Consider the following 20,206-nt stretch of genomic DNA (forward strand, 5'->3'; position numbering starts at 1 on the left):
TTGTGCTTAGCTTAATTTGCCACTCTTAGTACTATCTTAATCATCAGAGTATAGTAGGCTTGACACCACATCGGTGCAAGGATCTCTTACTACTACAACAAAATATACAATCCATGACATATGAACAGTAGCACATATAAAGGGGAGAGTGAAAAAACGGACATAAAAGCTCATTTCTCGCGTTTTTGGTAGAAAAACACGGAGTTTTCCAAAATTTTCAAAATTCATGAAAGTTTTTTTGTGTCACAAATTTATGACCGAAAAAATGTGTCACTAAATGTAGAAAAACGAGAAGTGTGCGATTTAGGTGAGAAAAAATGAAAAATTTCTAACTTTTTTTACTACTGTGATAGTTTTCTTGTGTCAATAACTAATGACTATAATCAAACGAATCTTTGTTTGTGGGAAGCAAATTTTTTTGTAGAATTTCTGGACTTTTATGACTATTATTTAGTATCATCAATCTATGACTTGTACGAATTGTTATTAAAAAGAAAATTAGTTGTAGTTGACTTTTTCAACCATGAAGATGATTGGGAATATGAAGGAAAAATATACCAGTAATGCCTCACGTAACTAAATTTTAACTATAATTTAGAAAATTAAGACATCATATTATCGTTTAAGTGAGCTAAGTTAAAGTGAGATTTTGAGTGAAATGTAGTCAACAAATTGATGTAGAATGTGAATATCAAGATCAATGTATATCTGACCTATGTATATTGTTATTATTATTGACATTATTGTATTGACTTAAATTATAATATGGATATTTTATTTACTTAGGTCTTTGCACAAGTTATTGAAGCAAGGAAACCCATCAAGTAAATTATTTATATATGTTTTTTTTTTTTTTGTGACAATAGCATCAAATTAGTTGTAATTACTAGATTTGTAAATGACTTAATCAAAGTTTGGTTACTGGTTTTGTTGTATATAGTTTTTTTGTATTAACATTACAAACTCTATTGTTGTATATGAAAGTTCATATTTATATTTGTATACATTTTTTGTGTAAAAAATTGAAGGAATTATAAGTGGAATAATAGGTATGAAACAAATAGTCATCCAATATTAAAAACATTCTTTTGACATTTGTCATGAGGTGTAGTTATATAATATTGAAATATTGTCATCAATCAGACTATAATCACTATAAATAAGTATCAATTAACGTAATTCAATGGCGTTTTGACAATGTCACAATTAAGGCATTATTGACACTGTAAATGTGTCATTGTTAACGTTTTTGTGATGGATCTTCATTGTCAAGATAAATGTTTAATTGATAGAAAAAGTCAATTTTTGAGTCATTTTATTGATAATGAGAAATTGTTATAGGAAATGTTACCATGATAGGTAATTAATATCACTAAATTATTATTGTTGACTGAATTTAAAAGTCATAAAACAACCAATTATGACAGATTTTTCACTTGTCATCTATACACACTTTGATGATGGATTCAAGGACTAAAAGAAAGAGCCACGAAAAGTGGTAATGACAAATTTTTAAGTCATGAAAACTCGTCTTTGTTGTAGTATACGTAGGTTAGATTGGATGAGATTGATACCAGATTAGAGGAAAGCGAGCTAGAGGTTATGGTCATCGGGCACTCGCAACCCTCTACTAAAAAAATTAATGACTTAAAACCATGTTTGGAATTGACTTTTAGAATAAGTGTTTTGAACTAAAGTATTTAATTATAATTAATTTTGTGAAAGTGTTATAAACCATGTTATTATTTGACTTCATACTTATATAAATGACTTCAATTTAATTAAAAGTATTTCTAAATAATTACGATTTATTTTCAAAGATAGTTTAGAATATATATATATTTGAGATTGAAGAAAGGAAAATTATTTCAAATAATAAAATTGCTGAAAATATTTCCAACATATAGTAAAATTTCATAATCTATCAATGATAGACATTGATGGTCACTGATAGACTTCTATTAATGTCTATCAATGTCATTGATAAACACCGATAGAAGTCTATCAGTAGTTATCAGTGTCTATCATTGATAGATTCTGAAATTTTACTATATTTTGTAAATATTTTTATTCATTTTTCTATATTTAAAACAGTCCAAAAAAAAATTAGTGGCAGCGAAAATTATATAGGAAGAAATAAAAGTTTAAAAATGAAAAACTACTTCAGGTTAAAAAACCATTGAAGGGATTTCCTAAACAAACATTGGAGAGAGAAAGAATGATAAAAATAATATTTTAAAAATATAATAAAATTAAAGGTAAACACTATAAAAAGACTTTAGCAAGAAATAAAGATAAAAATGGACCACAATTTTAAAAAGAAATATACAAATTTTCTAAAATTTTTAGAACAAAATAAAGTGAAATAGGAGGAGATTTTTTCTAAAGAAAAATAAAATGAAACGATAGTCTTTTATAAAAAGAACAACAACACACAATAACCTAACATAAATCACCTCCTAAATGATTAATAGACAATCACTTTGATTTTGAATGTTTTTAGAATCATTTTTTTTAATTTTAAAACTCTAGCAATTTAAAAGTTAGTAACTCATTGTTAAAGCCTAATGATAATTTTTTTTTTTAAAAAAAAAAACCCAAAATTAATTGGCCCAACTCTAAGGAGAGCTATAGAAGGTTACTTTGTGATCGAAGACCATGAAATAAGGAGAACTACTTCCCCATTCAAGATTTGAACACTCCACAAAACAAGTTGATTAAAATCTTATTTGAATGCTTAAACATGCAACTTATAATCAAGAATTACAGAAAGGACGTGTGATGAATCTCCATCATCAACACAAAGGAAAAATATAATTCTTAAATTCAAATTCAAAAATCAGTTATGTACAATTGAGTTATCAAGCGTCATACACCTTAGTAAAATGATAAAAAGATCTTTATTTAATATGCTTAGAAAGGATAAATTTGGAAAATAAGAAATTTACATCGAAATTAATAAAATTACTGTCGAATATCCAAAATACTAAACATATTCTAAACTATTTAACATTTGTATCAAGAAGCTGAGAAGTTTAAAAAATTTAAAAAATTTGGGCCCAACGGGCAAGTTAGACAATTTGCTCAAATATCAGACCTAAATGAAAATGAGAGAAATTTGTTACCCCTTTTTTTTACCTTAATCTTATTTTAAATGGAAATCTGTCTCCTTGAGATGTAAAATAATAATAATAATAATAATAAATAAATAAATAAATAAATAAATAAAAATTAATTAATTAATTAATTTAAAAAAATCTATTTGAAAATTCAATTTTACAATTTTTTTTAAATATTAAGGGTCGATTTTATAAACATTTTTTTCACTTATAAATAGTTATTTAAATATTTTAGAAACTAAATTGTTCTTAAATTAAAAAAACACCTATATTTGAACATTATCTTTTTCAGTTCAACCCATTATTTCTATAGAGTGGAACTATACTAAAGTCATTATACACATATAAATAAATTCAAGGTGGCCACATTTAAACATTGCTATTAAATACGATATTGATATTTGAATAAAAACAATATGAATATTTTGGCCCAAAAGACAAAAAAAAAAAAAAAAAAATGAAATTATTCAAATTTTTTTTTTTTAAGATGACCAAAATGAGCATAAGTGAATCACATGTACTATATTTTTTAAAGTTCAAAATTAAAAGAAATTGAGAAAAATTCTTTGGTTCTTACATTTTGGGTTTAGTTTCTATTTGATCACTGATTTTTAATGTTATGCTTTTACCCCTAAACTTTAAGTTTAATTTTTATTTGGTCCTAAAGTTTCAAAATATTACAACTTTACTATTAAGTTTCGAGCTTTGTTTTCAATTCGGTCAATTTTCAAATATTGGTATCAATGTCTATTTTATTAATATAAAATAATAAAATTAAAGGCAAATATCAATTTATACTCCTGAATTTCGGGAGTTGTATCAATTTTGTATCAATTTAAACACTAAACTTTATGATTGTATCAATTTAGACCCTAAACTAAACATTGTACCAATTTAAACTCTGAATTTTCATAAGTTTATCAATTTAAACCCTAAACTTTCGTAAGTGTATCAATTTAAACCATTCGTTATGTTTTATTTGGATAAACATCTTGTGAGACTTGTAAATTTATCAATTAAATCTCCAAACTCACATAACCAAATCAATTTAGACTCTTAATTAAGATTTATTTGAAAATCATCCCCTCAAATTATAATTGCGATCTTATTAAATAAATATTTGAAGAAATCTATACATGTATAAAAATAGTTGCAAATATAACAATCAGACCTAAAGTATTAACAAACATAACATAATGTAAAAAAAAATTATAAATATGACAAAATTTAGATAGTCTATCAGTAATAGATCATACCACTAATATGAGGTTATCAATGATAGATCATATCGCTGGTAAGAGTCTATCAATTATAGAAATCTATCGTTGATAGACTTTGTTATATTTGCAATTTTTTTTTAAAAAATGTTCTTTGTACACTTGATTATTATCCCTAGAAATGCTATCCATTACAATTACCCTTTATACATTGACAATTTTCAAATATATTCCTTATAAAGATTTTAAATCGAATTCACTTATAACAATTTATAAGTTTAATTGAAAAAATTAAGGTCCCGGTTGGTAATCATTTTGTTTTTGGTTTTTGTTTTTGAAAAATAAGTTTATGAACACTACTTTCACCTACAAACTTCTTCTATTGTTATCTACTTTTCACCAATAATTTAAAAAACGAAGTCAAATTTTGAGAACTAAAAAATGTAGTTTTCAAAAAGGAGTTTTGGTTTTGGAATTTGGCTAAGAATTCAACCATTGTGCTTAAGAAAGATGCAAATCATTATAAGAAATGTATATGAAATAAGCTTAATTTTAAAAGACAAAAACAAAAAATCAAATGATTATCAAACGAGACCTATGTTTTACATGATATTTTTCAAACTAAATTTGAAGGAAAATATAAATTAATATACTTATAAAAGTTTAGGGTTTAAATTGATGTACTTATGAAATTTCAGGGTTTAAATTGATACAATTATTAGTTTGAGGTTTAAATTGATACCATTCCCAAAGTTTAGGATTTAGATGAATACGATTATTAATTAAATTGATACGTTTCCAAATTCAGAGATATAAATTGATATTTCTAAAATTAAATTAGTTTCCTCTTAACTTTTTATCCCTATTAAAAATAATTAAAAAATTTTACATCCTAATTATTTTTAGTTAGTTAACTAAAAATTAACATCAAATATCAAAATGAGTATTTCAAAGACAAAGTTGCAAAATATAAAATTTAAAAATTAAATAAAAACTAAATTCAAAACTCGTATAATATTTTAAAATATTTAATTAAACAAAAATTAAATTCAAAACTCGTACAACATTTTTAAAATATAGAAATCAAATGAAAGATAAACTCGAAATTTAAAAATCAAATAGAAACTATATTGAAATGATGAATTGAGATTTTAAAAAAATTGAAGGTGGGAAAATGGGAATAAGCCACGTGTAGAACACGCGCCATAGACGAGAATGGTAGAGTTTGATGGAATAAGAGAGAGAAGTCCACCGAAGTGAGGGATTGAGGAGTTTTAAAGAAGAAAGAGAGCAAAGAAATATATATTTTTATTTTTTCTTTTGGAATTAGTAAGCAATGGAGGCTGGGTAAGCTTCATGGGGCTTTGACCAGACCCGCTTCCCTTCAACCATGGCTTCTTCTATCACTAACCCCATTTTATAGACTTCAGACTTCTACTTCCTTTTTCATTTTCTGAAAGCTGCCTTCCCTGACTTTGTCTCTCAACTGGGTTTTCTTCCATTTTCATTTCCCTTCATTTATAGTCTCTCATTTTCTTTCTCTTTGGACTTTCCCCCCCTCCTTCTCTCTTTCTCTCTCTATAATCCTTTTCACCTGATTCATCACTCTAAATCGCTCAACATCATCGTTTCTACATACCCTTTGATTTTCATCGCATGTTTTTGGTGTTTGTTTCAGTGGACCGGCAGAGTTTCAATCTGGGTTTTCTTATAGATCCATCTCTACGCCTGCCAATTGTTTGCTGGTTTGTCTCTTTTGTCTCTATGCCTTTAAAACTTGCTGAATTTACTGATTTTACCCTTTTTTCTATGAGCTGTGGTGTAGATCTTTGCCATGACTTTACTTGACTTGCTTTAGTGCTGATTTTTCATTTTAATGATTGTGTTTGTTGCTTTTTGTTGTTTTGAGGATTAGATATCGCTTTTTGAAATATGGGTTTTGGTGAAGGCTTCCTATTTTGCTCCTCTATGTATTTATTTTAATTCTTGATCTTTGTACTCTGTTGTTTGTGTTTCGATTCACAGTTGAATGCCTATGGTGGATGGGTTGGAGCTTCAAAATTTGTCCAGATATGTTTTGTGGTAATTGGGTTCATCAGGGGTTTTCAGTTTTGCGGTTTAGATTGTCAATGTTTGCAGAAGTTCAGTTTGGAAACGGTCAACTTTATAAAAATTAATTGAGGCAGGATTTCTGTGCGGATATTTAGTTTTCTGCTTCAGTGAGGACTAGTTTCATCTCTAGAGATAAAGAGGCAAATATTTGCCTTTTTATGGAAATTGTGGACGCAGGAGAAATATAATTTGTTTTTGTATACAATGGGTGGAGTTTGTTCGAGAACAAGAAGAACCACTTCAGATGATATTGGTGGCCATACTGGTGAAGGGGGTTTCACGCATGCAAATGGTTATTCTAACAATGAGTCGGGGATGGTTTATCAGCCTCGTGGACTGCCCTTGAAAATTAGTGACTCCACGCCGTCTACTGTTGATGATAATAAGTCGCTGCGAGAACCGTTTTCGTTCCCTGAGGTGAATGTGGTTCCATATGGACTGGATGATATCAATGATGGAATTCCTCGCTTATCTAGAACATTATCTCAGAAATCTAGATCAACCAAGTCCAGACAAGCTGTTGCTAAGGTAAAAGCACTTAGGTTTTACTTGCAACTATGCAACCTCTTCTTGTAAGTAGTGGAACAGTATAAATAATTTGTATGAAGTTCTATTTACAGATGAGCAAAAATATTTGTATTCGACTGACTCTTGCATCTTTGTTCATAAAATGATTACAAAGAGCTTCACATTTTCACAGAGTTTCTTCTTTATATAAGATATTTTTCATTAGATTTTTCCCCATGAAATTGAGCCACACTTCTTATCAAGAGAAGATAAAGCCAAGTATCCTTGGGAATAGCATTCTGTAAGAGGGCGACGCATTGATGTTTCAGGGTTCATAGGAATTGCTTAATTGTGCTGATACCCACTTACACTACCAAGTGTTTTCTTTCTTCTGAAACATTGCATGCCCATGAAATATGAACTTTGTAATTTTCAAATTACCAGAAGAGGGAGTTCACCGAGTTTCTTTGTGTGTAAGTTTTATATTTGAACCTATTTTTTTGGTCTTCTAGGGAACCAAAATCTGGTAGTTCAAAAATCAACATTATCTCATCATTTTTTCTCTGTCAACTCAAAAAAATTTCATTTTGTAATATAGGTTTCAGAAATGAGCTCTCTTATAGGCAGAGCAGGTACTGTTGGGCTTGGAAAGGCTGTTGATGTTTTAGATACACTTGGTAGTAGTGTGACAAGTTTAAACATTGGCGGTGGTTTCACCTCGGGGGTGGCAACAAAAGGGAACAAAATTTCAATCTTAGCTTTTGAAGTTGCCAACACCATTGTGAAGGGTTCTAGTCTAATGCAATCCCTCTCAAAACGTAATATCAGAGTTTTAAAGGAGGAAGTGCTTCCGTCAGAAGGGGTCCAAAATTTAATATCAAGAGACATGGATGAACTCTTGAGAATTGCAGCAGCAGACAAGAGGTGGATAGTTTAGTAAAATTTTCTTAGTTCAGTATACTATTATATTGTCTGGATAGTTGTTAGAAGTCAAAGCTGTGAAAAGAATAATTCTCTTCTATGAATTCTGGCAGAGAAGAACTGAAAGTTTTCACTTGTGAAGTGATTCGCTTTGGCAATCGATGCAAAGATCCTCAGTGGCACAATTTGCACCGCTATTTTGAAAAGTAATGTCTGATGGAACGCTAGCCTCCCATTTTCCTGATTTCTAAATCTTAATATTCTTGGACTTGTAAATTGTAATTGTTTCTGCGTCGTCTTTTGTTGTTTTATACTCAGGTTAGGTTCAGAAGTTACACAACAAAAGCAATTGAAGGACGATGCTGAGGCAGTGATGCAGCAGATGATGACATATGTACACTACACAGCAGTGAGTATTTATAGGTTTCCTATTGTAAATATATATTCTCTTCTTTCTCTTGTACTTGTTGCAGCTTTGTGTCAATAGTTATCAATTATCATTAAATTCTTTACGGGCTCTAACAGATAGTTGTATCGAGTTATTTAAAATATTGTTTGGGACTTAATATCTTGTGATATGTTCTAACTGAACAAATTTCCACTGGTGGGAAAAGTCACTATTACAGACATGCATGACAGCTGATATTGATATCAGTGTGTGCTTGTTTATTTGTTGCATTTTGGTTCCAATCCTTATTTGGTTCAGATTTCTTTACTATTTGATTCACAGCCGATTTGTCTACTCCACCTCATTCTTTGTATTAAAAGTATGAGTAGGCCGTTGATAGCATCTTGCCATCTAGTACTGAACTATCTGGTGTTTCTCATTAAAATTGCATGAGGTTTGCTTGTTGGTTTGTTCATGGTTGAATGTGCAACAGTTTGACTGGTCGATATGATAGTGTTTCTTTGTGTATTCTCAGTGTTTATAGCATATTCCTTATTACATATCCTTTCATGGGATTGTTGCAATATGTAACGTGCTAAGGACCATGTTCCTACACTTTGGAAAGCCATTAAATAAGTAAGAATATTACTTCCACTGGAAATTGAAAATGCTAAGAAAAATGGGTTACTGTTATAGTATTTTGCTCTATCTCGCTCTATGTTTCTGTAGAATACGGCATAGTTAGGTTCTCTATACTGGTGCAAGCATGTCAGCATCTCATGGTTTGCCTACCTACTTCAAGTCTCTCTTTTTGACTTTGATGCTTGTCTTTTATTTATTTTTTTAACTGTGAAATTTCATTTTATGATCCTTCTAAATCATTTCTAGTGAGGATCTTAAGTAAGTTCTAATTATTATCAGGCTTTTACACATATTTAAGACTAACCTGTTCTCCTGTGCAATACAGATTAGCCTGTTCATTGTTTTCTAATAAGTTAGAAACCTTCCTGGTCTCCGAGTACCTTTTTCGGGCATGACCATTGTATCTTTATTACCGGTTGAGGTTGTTTTTTATTCTACATGACTGAATGTCATGAGTTAATTGTACGTGATGAACTTTTGTTTACATCCGCTTTTAGCATAATTCATAATTTAGTTCTTGTATGGTATTGAATTTTCTGTTTTAAACCTTTACTTTAGAAGTTTTCTTCGTTATTGTGCTGTAAAACTAATGTTTTTATAATATTGATTGAGGGTTGGGTTGAGTAGTTTTGGTGTAAAAGAACGGATTTGGGTCCTTCTTTGTATCCAATTTTCTTATATACAAGAGATTTTAAATTGTAAAAACCCAATTTTCTGTAATATTAAGTAATTAGTTTTAATTGCTTTCTGGATGTTGTTTGTTTTAATTTGTACGTAGGCTTTGAAAATTTTCTTTCTTTAGTGATGTTATTTCCTTGTTTACTTTGCTAAAACGCTTAAATGCAGTGGTCAATAACATTGGCTAATGCAGAAAAATTGTCTTATGTGAATATACATCTAGTTTCTCATTGCTGCTTACATAATGACTTCCACGTATTTAGATTAAAGGAGAGATGGTTAGTGTCTCCCCTGGCCGAGTCAGGAACAGCCTTCAGGGTTCTTTGAAACATATGTTTAAGGCTACTCACCTCTGGTGGAAATCTCACACACCCCCACCCCCACCCACCACCACCACCACCAGTTACAGGAAGAAAGATGTACATATACCCAATACCTTCGTAAAGTTGTTCCTGATTTCAAAGCTTATAAAATCATCAACTTGTAGCCTTAACTCTGGTCTTTTACAACGTAATTGAACTTTTGAACGTTCCATTTCCAAGGTAAATAATGGAATTTGCTATCCTTTCTTATGTTACTTAAAAAATTTGCAAAATATTTTTTGTTTGTAGGAACTTTATCATGAGTTACAAGCCTTAGACAGATTTGAACAAGATTACCGGCGCAAGCTTCAAGAAGAGGATAACTCCAACACCGCTCAAAGAGGTAACTATTGACTTCAATTATGTTGGGCTCTCTTATAATTGAAGATCATTTCTTGCATGGCCTATAGCACCATAGCAGTTTTCTAGTTGAAGGCTATGATGTCAAACTTCAGAAAAAAATTGGGGTACTGGGATAGTAGTTCTCATGTTTATATAGTTTCTTATCAAAAAAATGAAAAAAAAAGGGTATTGACGCTATAGTCTTCTGAATCTTAATTTCTATTGGGTTGGCTGATATAAAATGTCCCAGAGGCTGGTCTGTCGTTTAGGCTTTTTACAGTATTTTATCTCTCGAAGTGTGTGTGTGTTTGAGGTAAAATGACCTGTAGTTAATTGTAGTTTTGTGAAATTATGAACTTGCATTTCTCCAAGTTTGCTCACTTTGTTGAATATTTCTTTGGCATACAGGAGATAGCATTTCAATATTAAAGGCCGAGTTAAAGAACCAAAAGAAGCATGTCCGAAGTTTGAAGAAGAGATCTCTCTGGGCCAGGATACTGGAAGAGGTAGCAAATGGTTATAACTCTTTATAAAACTGTTTTTGGGATCAAATGGATTTTTCTTGGATGGGATCAACGCCCCCTTTTTGTATAATTTCATATAATCAATGAAATGTTTTCTATCCCAAAATAATAATAATAATAATAATAACAACAACAACAATAATAATAATAAGATAGAATCAACCTTTGTCTTCTTAAGTAGACGTTACCATAAAAGAATCATTCGTTGGAAAATTACCAGCACATGTACTTGCAAACATTAAGGTGCTTTTATTCCAGTGTGATGGGATCATAGGAACAGTAAGAGAATATCATGTATTCGCAGGTGATGGAGAAGCTTGTGGACATAGTGCATTACTTACACTTGGAGATTCATGAAGCCTTTGGTAGTGCTGGTACGCATTTAAAACGATGAATAACTTTTCTTTCTTTCTTTCTTTTCTTCAGATTTCTTTCGTTTTTTCCTTCCATATTTCTTTCTTTTTTCGTTTTTTTTTGTTGACAACTGGTGAATAACATGTTGGTAATTTAGCAAATGCTACCCGTGCTTTTTTTCTTAATAAGTGAAGGTAGGTGTGGAGGCCATGTTTATTTTGACATGAACTTCAATGGAGAAGTGAGGAATTAGGGTACTAAGGGTATATTAGTAATTAATTAAGGAGTTTGTAGGATCTGTCAAAAATAAAATGACTGGGGAAGGATGCAGGTAAGTAGTTGGTTCAGGCTTAAGTAATTTTCATGATAAGTGGCCTATAATTTCACTTTTAGTTGTTTGTATTTGAGGGAGAAAAATGACACATTAACAAGTCCCTTCGAAAGCTAAAACAAATCAGATTTTATTTTATTTATTTCAATAAGAAGCTAAGCTTTCATCAAGAAAAATGGAGGAATGTACAAGGCCATGATAAAACAAAACAAGCCCATCTAAAGGAGCTATAACACCAGCTACAAGAGTGACAATTCAAAAGAATGAGACCAAGTTCGGAATTACAAAATGTCCAACTAACGAAAGTCCATAAAAAAGAATAAAACTTAACCGACTCCCAAAGCTCCTTCAAAGATTTCTTGGCTCTGTTAGTACCTCCTCGGTCATAGAACATCAAACTTTATTTTGAGTCAAAACAACCCTTGAAGTCCTGCAAAACCAACTCCAAAAGAAGAAAGCAAACTGGCAATCTCACAATGAACGATCAAGGTACTCTGCGAGCTGCCTGCAATGCATCATTGTGGGTGAAAAACAAAAGAACAATGTCTCTGGATGTGATTTTGAGTGTTCACCCTCCCATTTCGAACTCACTAGGGGAAGAATTTCACTTTCATATGAATTTTAACCTTCAGAGGAAAATTCTGAGGCACCTTGGGAGGGAGAAAGGGAGTAAAGGATATGGGAAAATGAACTACAAGAGAAACTCTCAACTGGATTGGGGACCCAAATTTGGGAGCATCTTCTCCCATAACAGATCAACTAGTTAGAAACTAGGAATTCTTAGAGGCTATTGAATGTATCCTCTTATTTGACAAATGGTAAAGCTGTAGAAGCAACGCACCAAGGGGCTCATCCCCCATCTAAAAATCCTCCCAGAATAGGTATTTGAACCATCCCCAATCAATCAATTAATAAACATAGAGAACAAAGGGAGTGTTGCTAAGAGGTGCTTGTCAGAGGCCCAAAACCCTACCTACCATCTGAAATCCACTCAAAAAGGTGTGGTCCATACTTGCTCACAATATTTACATCACATAGCACTTGGCTCCATGAATAAACGACACACCATTTTGTCATAGAGCTTTTTTTTTTTTTTTTTAAAAAAAAAGAAATTATTAACACTAAGTACATTTGAAACCGAGTAAAATTAATTAAAATATAGAGTTTGGGTTAAAGCTTGAAAAGCTTTGGCATATGCTTTTACAAGACGAATAAAAGCCCAAATATGAAAAGTCAAGTCAATAATAAATAAACATTCTTAAAAACGAGTGGAAATAGGTTCTAGGGTTTAGGGAGCTTGGTCCAGCAGGCCTTAGAGTAAACACTGGGTTTCAAGGGAGCAACATAGGTTGGACAAGTCGAGTGGGCTTGGGGGCCAAGGGTGGTGCTCATCTGGGCTTCCTTGGAGGTTATTTAGGTCCTTGAGGTAGCTTGGCAGGGTGGCACATGGGTTTTCTCCTTGCTCAGCCTTTAGATCATGGAAGGAATGTTTAGATCTAGATGAGGATTTGGTTATCAGCGTTAGTAGGGAAGAACCCGAGTTATTTCCTCCAGATCATGGGAGGAATGCTTGGCTGGAAACATTGAACTTTTCAGGAGTAATGAGTTCAATATTTTCCTCCAATGTCTTGAGGCTTTTCCTCTTATAGAGGCGAGATGTAAGCATGGAGACGGTATGAAGTGTAAGCTTCAAATAGCGAATTAATTTTTTTTTACAAATCCTAAATTGATATAACCAAGTACAACCAAACATGATGGTCATATAAAAGTGTGAAAAGAAAATTCACCCCACAATTTTCACTTAATAAAAAATTCTAAAGGATATCAATATTGTCACTACTATTATTATCATTAATAGGATTGATTTATGCTTCAAAATTTGCCTTCAATATCTTCAAAGTCACAACAGTAAAGGTAGTCCTAGTTTGTATTGTCACAACTCAAACCTTAATATTTTTGAAGAACTAGGAAAATCATCGTTATCTTTTTAATCATTAGATGAGACAGAGAGATTTTTTTAAGAGAAGAAATATTTCATATAAATGAAACAAATGATAACTCATTAGACGAGATATAGAAATTTTTTTAAGAGAAGAAATATTTCATATAAATGAAACAAAAGGGAAAGAGACGTAGGGATTTTAAGTCTCAATGCATTTTCATAAAGACGTAAGCCTCTTCCATGAGAGATGCAAGCCTCTTATGGTTTAGTGAACACGTAAGTCTCGAGGCTACGCGTAAGCCTTAATAGCTTTCAAAACATTGTTTGCAACACGTAAGTCTAGAACCTTTGAAGATGAGTTTAATTCTCTTGATTCATTCTTGGATTGTGTTCAGAATACAGCCTCTAGGTGGTGCACAAATTTACACCACACTTTTGTAATTACAGCCCTTGTATAGTTCCCTCTTGGGAGGGGGTTCCCTCTTCCCCCTGCCCTTTAGCTGTACTTCCTCTCCTTTTTTATGAATATATCTCTGTTTCTTATTTTTTAAAAAAAAGAACATTGTTTGCAACCCCAAGATTAGAAAATCTATCCTCCAAATTTTGACCGATTCCTTTTGTCATGCACTTTTCATCATTTCCAAGAAATTTCTTGTGGTTCACGCTCTAATTGTGTACGAAGGGAATTTATTTAGATTTTCATTAAAATGGCATTTTAAGACTTCTCCTTTGTTACTAAAAATAGATTCTGGGCTTAAATTTTAGCAGGCTTTTCTTGGCATCAATGTAATCTTATTCTCTTGCTTTATGCCCTCTAAACATTGTTTTGACTTTGTTCGGATTATTAACTATCGTTGAATTATTTGTCTGTTTTATTATTTGATTCACCATACTTTCTATTTTGAATTGGCTGTGCTCTTTGCTCATGTTATATTTTTTCTGGGATCTTGTAGATGATGATAAACCAACCAAAGGTTCTCAGAGTAACCACAAAAAGTTGGGGACTGCCGGTCTCGCTCTGCATTATGCAAATATTATTAGTCAAATTGATACACTTGTAAGTAATGATTCGTCAGCTCCCAAAATCGTTTTTTTTTCAAGTTTTTGTTCTTGTTGCCTGTTTTCACATGATGCAAATTTTGTTATCTACTCCACTTGTAGCCTAGGCATTTTTGGAGAAGGGTTTTCTCTTTGTTTTGAAATAATCTTCAATGATTTGGAAACCAATTTCACTGGGAGGAATTCGATCCTCCCAATCCAAGACATGAATATTACACAATATACTTCAATAGGCAGTAGTGCAAAAGGGAGAATGATTACAGAAGTCCTTATTAAGAGAAAACACATGAAGTTTTTTTTTTTTTTTTTTTTTTTGGAAGGTGATTTACAATACTTAATGTTCTTCCGCATGCAGAGGTTTGGGCTGGTTTGTTTGCTTTTAGTGGAACGGTCTTCGATGTGTCTGCATGTAGAACAATTAAATTGAATCGAGCATAGAAATGCATACCAATGCAAGTTTTACTCATCAAGTTGATGGACTGACCAAATGATTAATAAAACACCAATATAGAAAATCAATATGATGATCGAATAATGTTAGTACAGATACCCATCATTTCTAGAGTTGTAAAATGAAATCAAAGATTATAACATTGTGAGCTCGAAAAAAGAAAAAGGAAAAAAGAAAAAAAGTCCTTGAGTAGAAAGTTTGTGAGCTCGAAAAAAGAAAAAAGAAAAAAGAAAAAAAGTCGTTGAGTAGAAAGTTTGCCGTTTTTTCTTTCTTTTTAGTTCAACATTTTCAAATTGGGTATCAAATCATCAATCTTTTGGATGGTAGTTTGTGTCCTATTTATTGAGCTATGTTCAGATCCACTCTGTTTCAATAGTTTTTATTTTTCAAAGATTAAACCCAGTTTCGAATTTGGGATACAGTTTAAAGTTTTAAACTCAAGCATATTCGATTGATGAATTGCCCAGAATGCAATAATCCTAACGGAGGGATACCTTATCCTTAACAAAGTCATCCTCCTGCTCATAGAGAAAATTAATTGATGCCTTGTGGAGCGCTTTCATGGCTGAGGACATTTGGACACAATGAACTGACTTAATTTAAACTTTATCCAATGATGTCTGGTTTTGAATTGAGCTATGAATGGAATGGTTTAGAGTTTTTTTTGTTTTTTGTTTTTCTAAAGAAAAGAGAGACAAAATCATTCTGAATTAGGATATGTTTTCAAATTAGGTATCGCGTTCAAGTTCTGTACCTCCTAATACGAGGGATGCTTTATATCAAGGACTACCACCCAGTATAAAGTCAGCATTACGCTCAAAACTACAGTCATTTCAGCCCAAGGAAGAGGTATTTGTAAATTTTACTGAAGAGAAAATTCATTGTACTATTTTGTTAAAATAATCTACTTTAATTGGTTTTGCTCTGTGCCATTCTTAATTTTCTGAATTTATTTATGAAGCTAACAATTCCTCAAATCAAAGCCGAGATGGAGAAAACTTTGCACTGGCTTGTTCCCATTGCTAACAACACTACCAAGTATAACTGCTTACTCTTGATATAGAGCAAGTATTTTCATTCTTATTCTCGTTCCTTTTATTCTTGAGCTTCATACATGTTTTCGGGAAGGTCTCGGGTTTCGTTATTTATTTCATTCATTTCCTTTCAGTAGAATGTACTTTTAGTTCCATTGATTAAAAAGAATGCGCAAATTGTACTTAGCCGGAATATTGATTGTTCAAATATTACCAGTTTTGTTGGCAAACAATCTGAACCTTTTGATGCTCTTTGACTTCAGTTTCTAATAGCAGTTGGAAGGCAGGTTGTGGTCGGCTCATGTTTTGTGGTTGATATTTATTTTTTTCTTCTTGCTCTCCAGGGCTCATCATGGATTTGGTTGGGTTGGAGAATGGGCAAATACAGGGTGAGTTATGAACATGCTGCTTCCTTGTTCCATAATTCGCACACCCTCTATGTTTTTTCTTTAACTAACCCAAGCAATCTGTTGTTTCAGGGCTGAAGCAAATCGAAAACCTTCTGGCCAGAATGAGTTACTAAGGATCGAGACACTCTATCATGCGGATAAAGAAAAAACTGAATCTTATATTCTTGAACTGGTGGTATGGCTTCACCATCTAATCAGCCAAGCTAGAGCTTGTAATACTGGAATAAGGTCTCCTGTTAAATCCCCAATTAGATCTCCAAATCAGCGGACAATTCAGTTATCGAACCAGAAACCAAGTTCTCCATCTCCGATGTTGACCATAGAAGACCAGGAGATGCTTCAGTACGTGAGTAAAAGGAAACTTACTCCAGGAATAAGCAAGAGTCAGGAATTTGATTCATCAAAAACCAGGTTAAGCAAGCACCATAGGCTAAGTAAAAGCAGTAACCATTCTCCAACCAATGAAAGCAAAAAAGATCCATTCCCCCTTCGAAGGCCAAACTCCGTCCCGGTTATTGATTTTGATATCGACCGCATGAAAGCTTTGGACGTCATTGATAGAGTCGACAACATTCGAAGCTTTTCATAATCTTGGATTGAAGTGAAAGAAAAACAATCGCTGCTAGTGTATGCATAAGGTATAACATGCCATTTTCCGATTCGATTCGTGTGCTTGGTAGTGTTTATGGTGAAGGAGAAGAAGATTGTTGTTATGAGATGATGGAAGGAAAATTGTAAGGCTTTGTTCTTTTTGGATGTGAAAATATATAAGGGTAATAGCATGTTCATGTCAGAGGACAGCTTTAAAATAGTTGTAGAAATTGTGAGAGGTTTCAGATAATAGTTTCTTTCAGTTCTGTGTATAGAAATACTTTTATTATTTCATAATAATTGAAAGGTATTTGGATTCTTTTTCTTCTCTATTCTTTGTAATATTTCTTTTAATCCAAAGAAAGTCTTTCCCTCTACTGCTCAATCAGACTTGAATTTCTGGTTTTGGAACTCTTTTTGTTGGTTGCAAATGTAGTTTTAGAATTTCTATCTAGTCTGCTAAACCTTATGAAGTTTCAATTACATTATTGAACTTTCAAGTTCTGAATTAAACACTTCAAAGTAATCAACTTCATATTGTCAAGTGTTTTCAAGGTAGTGAATTTATTGAATATATTTGTATTGAAAACAGGTTTATTGTGTACCATGGATCATTTAATTTTTATGACTAAAAGTTTAGGGGTATAATACAACTATATTACAGTATCAAAATGAATCAAAGTTGTAACTAGAATGATCAAAATGACCCTATAAACTAAAGTTGAAAGTATAGAGACTAAAATAAACATTTGAAATTATAAGGGTCAAAATGAATCAAAATTAAAAATATAAGGACTAAAATGAATGAAACCTAAAAATACAAAGATCAAAGTAGTATTTAAATTTTTAATTTTTTATGCAATACTCGTACTAATGATTTAATTGATATTGTTTAGTTCAAAAGAAAATTAATCATATATGCTCTATATTTGAAGTATCTTAGGATACTCTTCATTTAGCTTAATTAACTTCATATTGTGAAGATTAATTAAATGTTACGTTATCATTCTATTGAATTTCTTTATGCAATATTTGGCCAAAAAAAATTATAAATATAAGTTACACGAGACAAAGTTAGCATTATATTCTTAAAATTTCCATCTAACTAGACATATAAAGTATACTGAGTCATTCTAAACCATTCATTTGTAAATTGGTTAGGTATACATCATTTTTATATCAAATTTAAATAATCTTACATAATTTTCAATGATTAAAATTTCAGCATCATAAAATTTGAGGAAACAAATTACAGAGTAATTAATGATTTTCTTGTCCATGCAAGATCATAATTTATTCAAAGTCAGAGAAACCTTATATTCAAGGATAATTGTAATGGGTGGCAAATTTGATTATCATATTTACAAATATTTCACAAAAAAAATAATTTAAAAATATGACACATTTTAATTTTTTGGTATATTATTGATATAGCATTTATATATTTTATCGGTGATAAGCCTCTATGATCGAAGGGTTGTTGAGCTCGATTATGAACCTAGCTAAACTTGTAATAATAATAAGACGAGTAGATACCACAGAAAACCAAATTAGTCTCTCTAATTATACTTCAGATTTCATGGGAACACGGAATTTGTGATTACAAATGATAATATAATGAAAAAGGAGTGAAATCAATTAACATGTGAAGATGGATTGTAAATGTTGAAAGGGAAATTTCAAATGTTTCAAGGTCTACCCTAAAAGTTAGAATCCACCCCATTGTTCAATTGACCATCAAATTTTCAATTTTAATGATCTAATCATGCAAGTGTGGGGATTCACCAGAGTTTCGTGTTTCCTTCGGGATTCACCAGAGGTGGTGATCTCCTTCGAGACTTCACTAGAGGTTTGTATTTCCTTCGAGATTCATCAGAGGTTTGTAGGTACACCTAATCTACAGTAGAGCGGGTTCAACTATTTCACTAGTTAATCCCATGGAAAGTAGAGGTCTATGCATGTCTCATTAAAAAATGACATCTAGAGGACATAGATGTTTAGCCTGACCCTAGTAGTGGAATTATTTGCTGAGTATTTTATATTCATTTTTTTTTTTTTATGTTATGTTTTTCAGGTAAGTATGTACTAGTGAATGGTAAAAGGAATCTGTGATATGCCATTGGGACTAGAGAAATGCTCCCGTTCATGTTTTCATGTTTTAGTGTTTTTAAATTTAGTCTTGATGTTTGAACTTAGAGTTCCCTTGTTGAAATTTTTATTTATAAAACTTCAAGAAATTTATTTTAAACTTATATTTCAGGGGGACCTCGATCAAAGATTTTCAGTTATTTAGATTTTACAAAAGTTATTTATTTAATAAAATTCTTTTGATTTAGTTAAAATTTGTAAGAGAGTCGTTTTGAGATTTTTGTATGCATATAGTAATGGCCTAGTATAAGTCTTAGAAAGTCAGGTCGTTACATCCGAGATGTAAGAAGAATGGTAAATACAACTTAAATTGAAATATTACAGTGAAAACTAGAAAAAGGGGAGAAATCGAGGTTGGGGATAAAAGGGATGGTTTGACCTAAAAGAGGAGAAAAAGAACCTTTTAGTGAGCTCACAGTGTCACAACGCAATTGAAACATTGTGACATTATCAGCGTTGAACCCTAGTGTATATGCTACTAATGATGGTGAACTTTAGAGCATCATGATGATTTGGGACAGCGTCGCAAAACTGAATCTCTATATTGCATCGTTAGAAAACGTGAGGTTGTAACGTTGTGACCCTCCTAATCTTTCTTGAAGCATTAAGACGCTCTCCTAAAAAAAATTAGTTTGCTCCCTCCTCGATTTAGGTGACATTTAAGGACTTCAAAAATTCCATTTTAGCACGATTTTTGCACAAACGTCCGACCTGCCTCTAAATCGCTCGATTCCTTTAAAAGCATCACATAAACACACAAAATAACCTAACTAGTATGACGACTTAAGCCAATCAAGATAACACTTTTGAAGTGTTACCATATCACCAGTAATTTAGAATCTTCTTAGTCCTCAAACAAGGTAGAAAAAGAAACTAACTTATAGACCATTTATATAGTCTATCAGTGATAAACTTCTATCATCGATAGGTTATCTTAATAGTCTATCATTAATGGATTTTTATCACTAACAAACAATGTAATTTTTTTTCTTCTAACTGATGGTACATTCTATATTTATAATTGATAAATGTCTATTACTTATCAACAATTTTTATGTATATATTATCTACTGA

The 20,206-nt window shown here is 31.6% G+C and overlaps 1 protein-coding gene across 1 annotated transcript; it reads left to right on the forward strand.

The window, feature by feature from the left end:
* The first annotated feature begins 5,552 nt into the window (after positions 1 to 5,552).
* LOC120085489 (Ikzf5 (DUF668)) lies at positions 5,553 to 17,316 on the forward strand. Its single transcript, XM_039041480.2, has 13 exons — positions 5,553 to 6,081; positions 6,362 to 6,976; positions 7,554 to 7,879; positions 7,990 to 8,082; positions 8,195 to 8,285; positions 10,196 to 10,289; positions 10,697 to 10,794; positions 11,117 to 11,186; positions 14,393 to 14,496; positions 15,682 to 15,798; positions 15,911 to 15,987; positions 16,328 to 16,372; positions 16,463 to 17,316. Exons 2-13 carry the CDS (start codon positions 6,653 to 6,655, stop codon positions 16,980 to 16,982), a joined length of 1,959 nt encoding a protein of 652 aa, XP_038897408.1. The 5' UTR covers positions 5,553 to 6,081; positions 6,362 to 6,652; the 3' UTR covers positions 16,983 to 17,316.
* Positions 17,317 to 20,206: the final 2,890 nt, after the last annotated feature.

Source organism: Benincasa hispida, chromosome 9, assembly GCF_027475165.1.
Source record: "Benincasa hispida cultivar pf3 chromosome 9, pf3_genome.v1.1, whole genome shotgun sequence".
In the NCBI taxonomy this organism is placed as follows: Eukaryota; Viridiplantae; Streptophyta; class Magnoliopsida; order Cucurbitales; family Cucurbitaceae; genus Benincasa; species Benincasa hispida.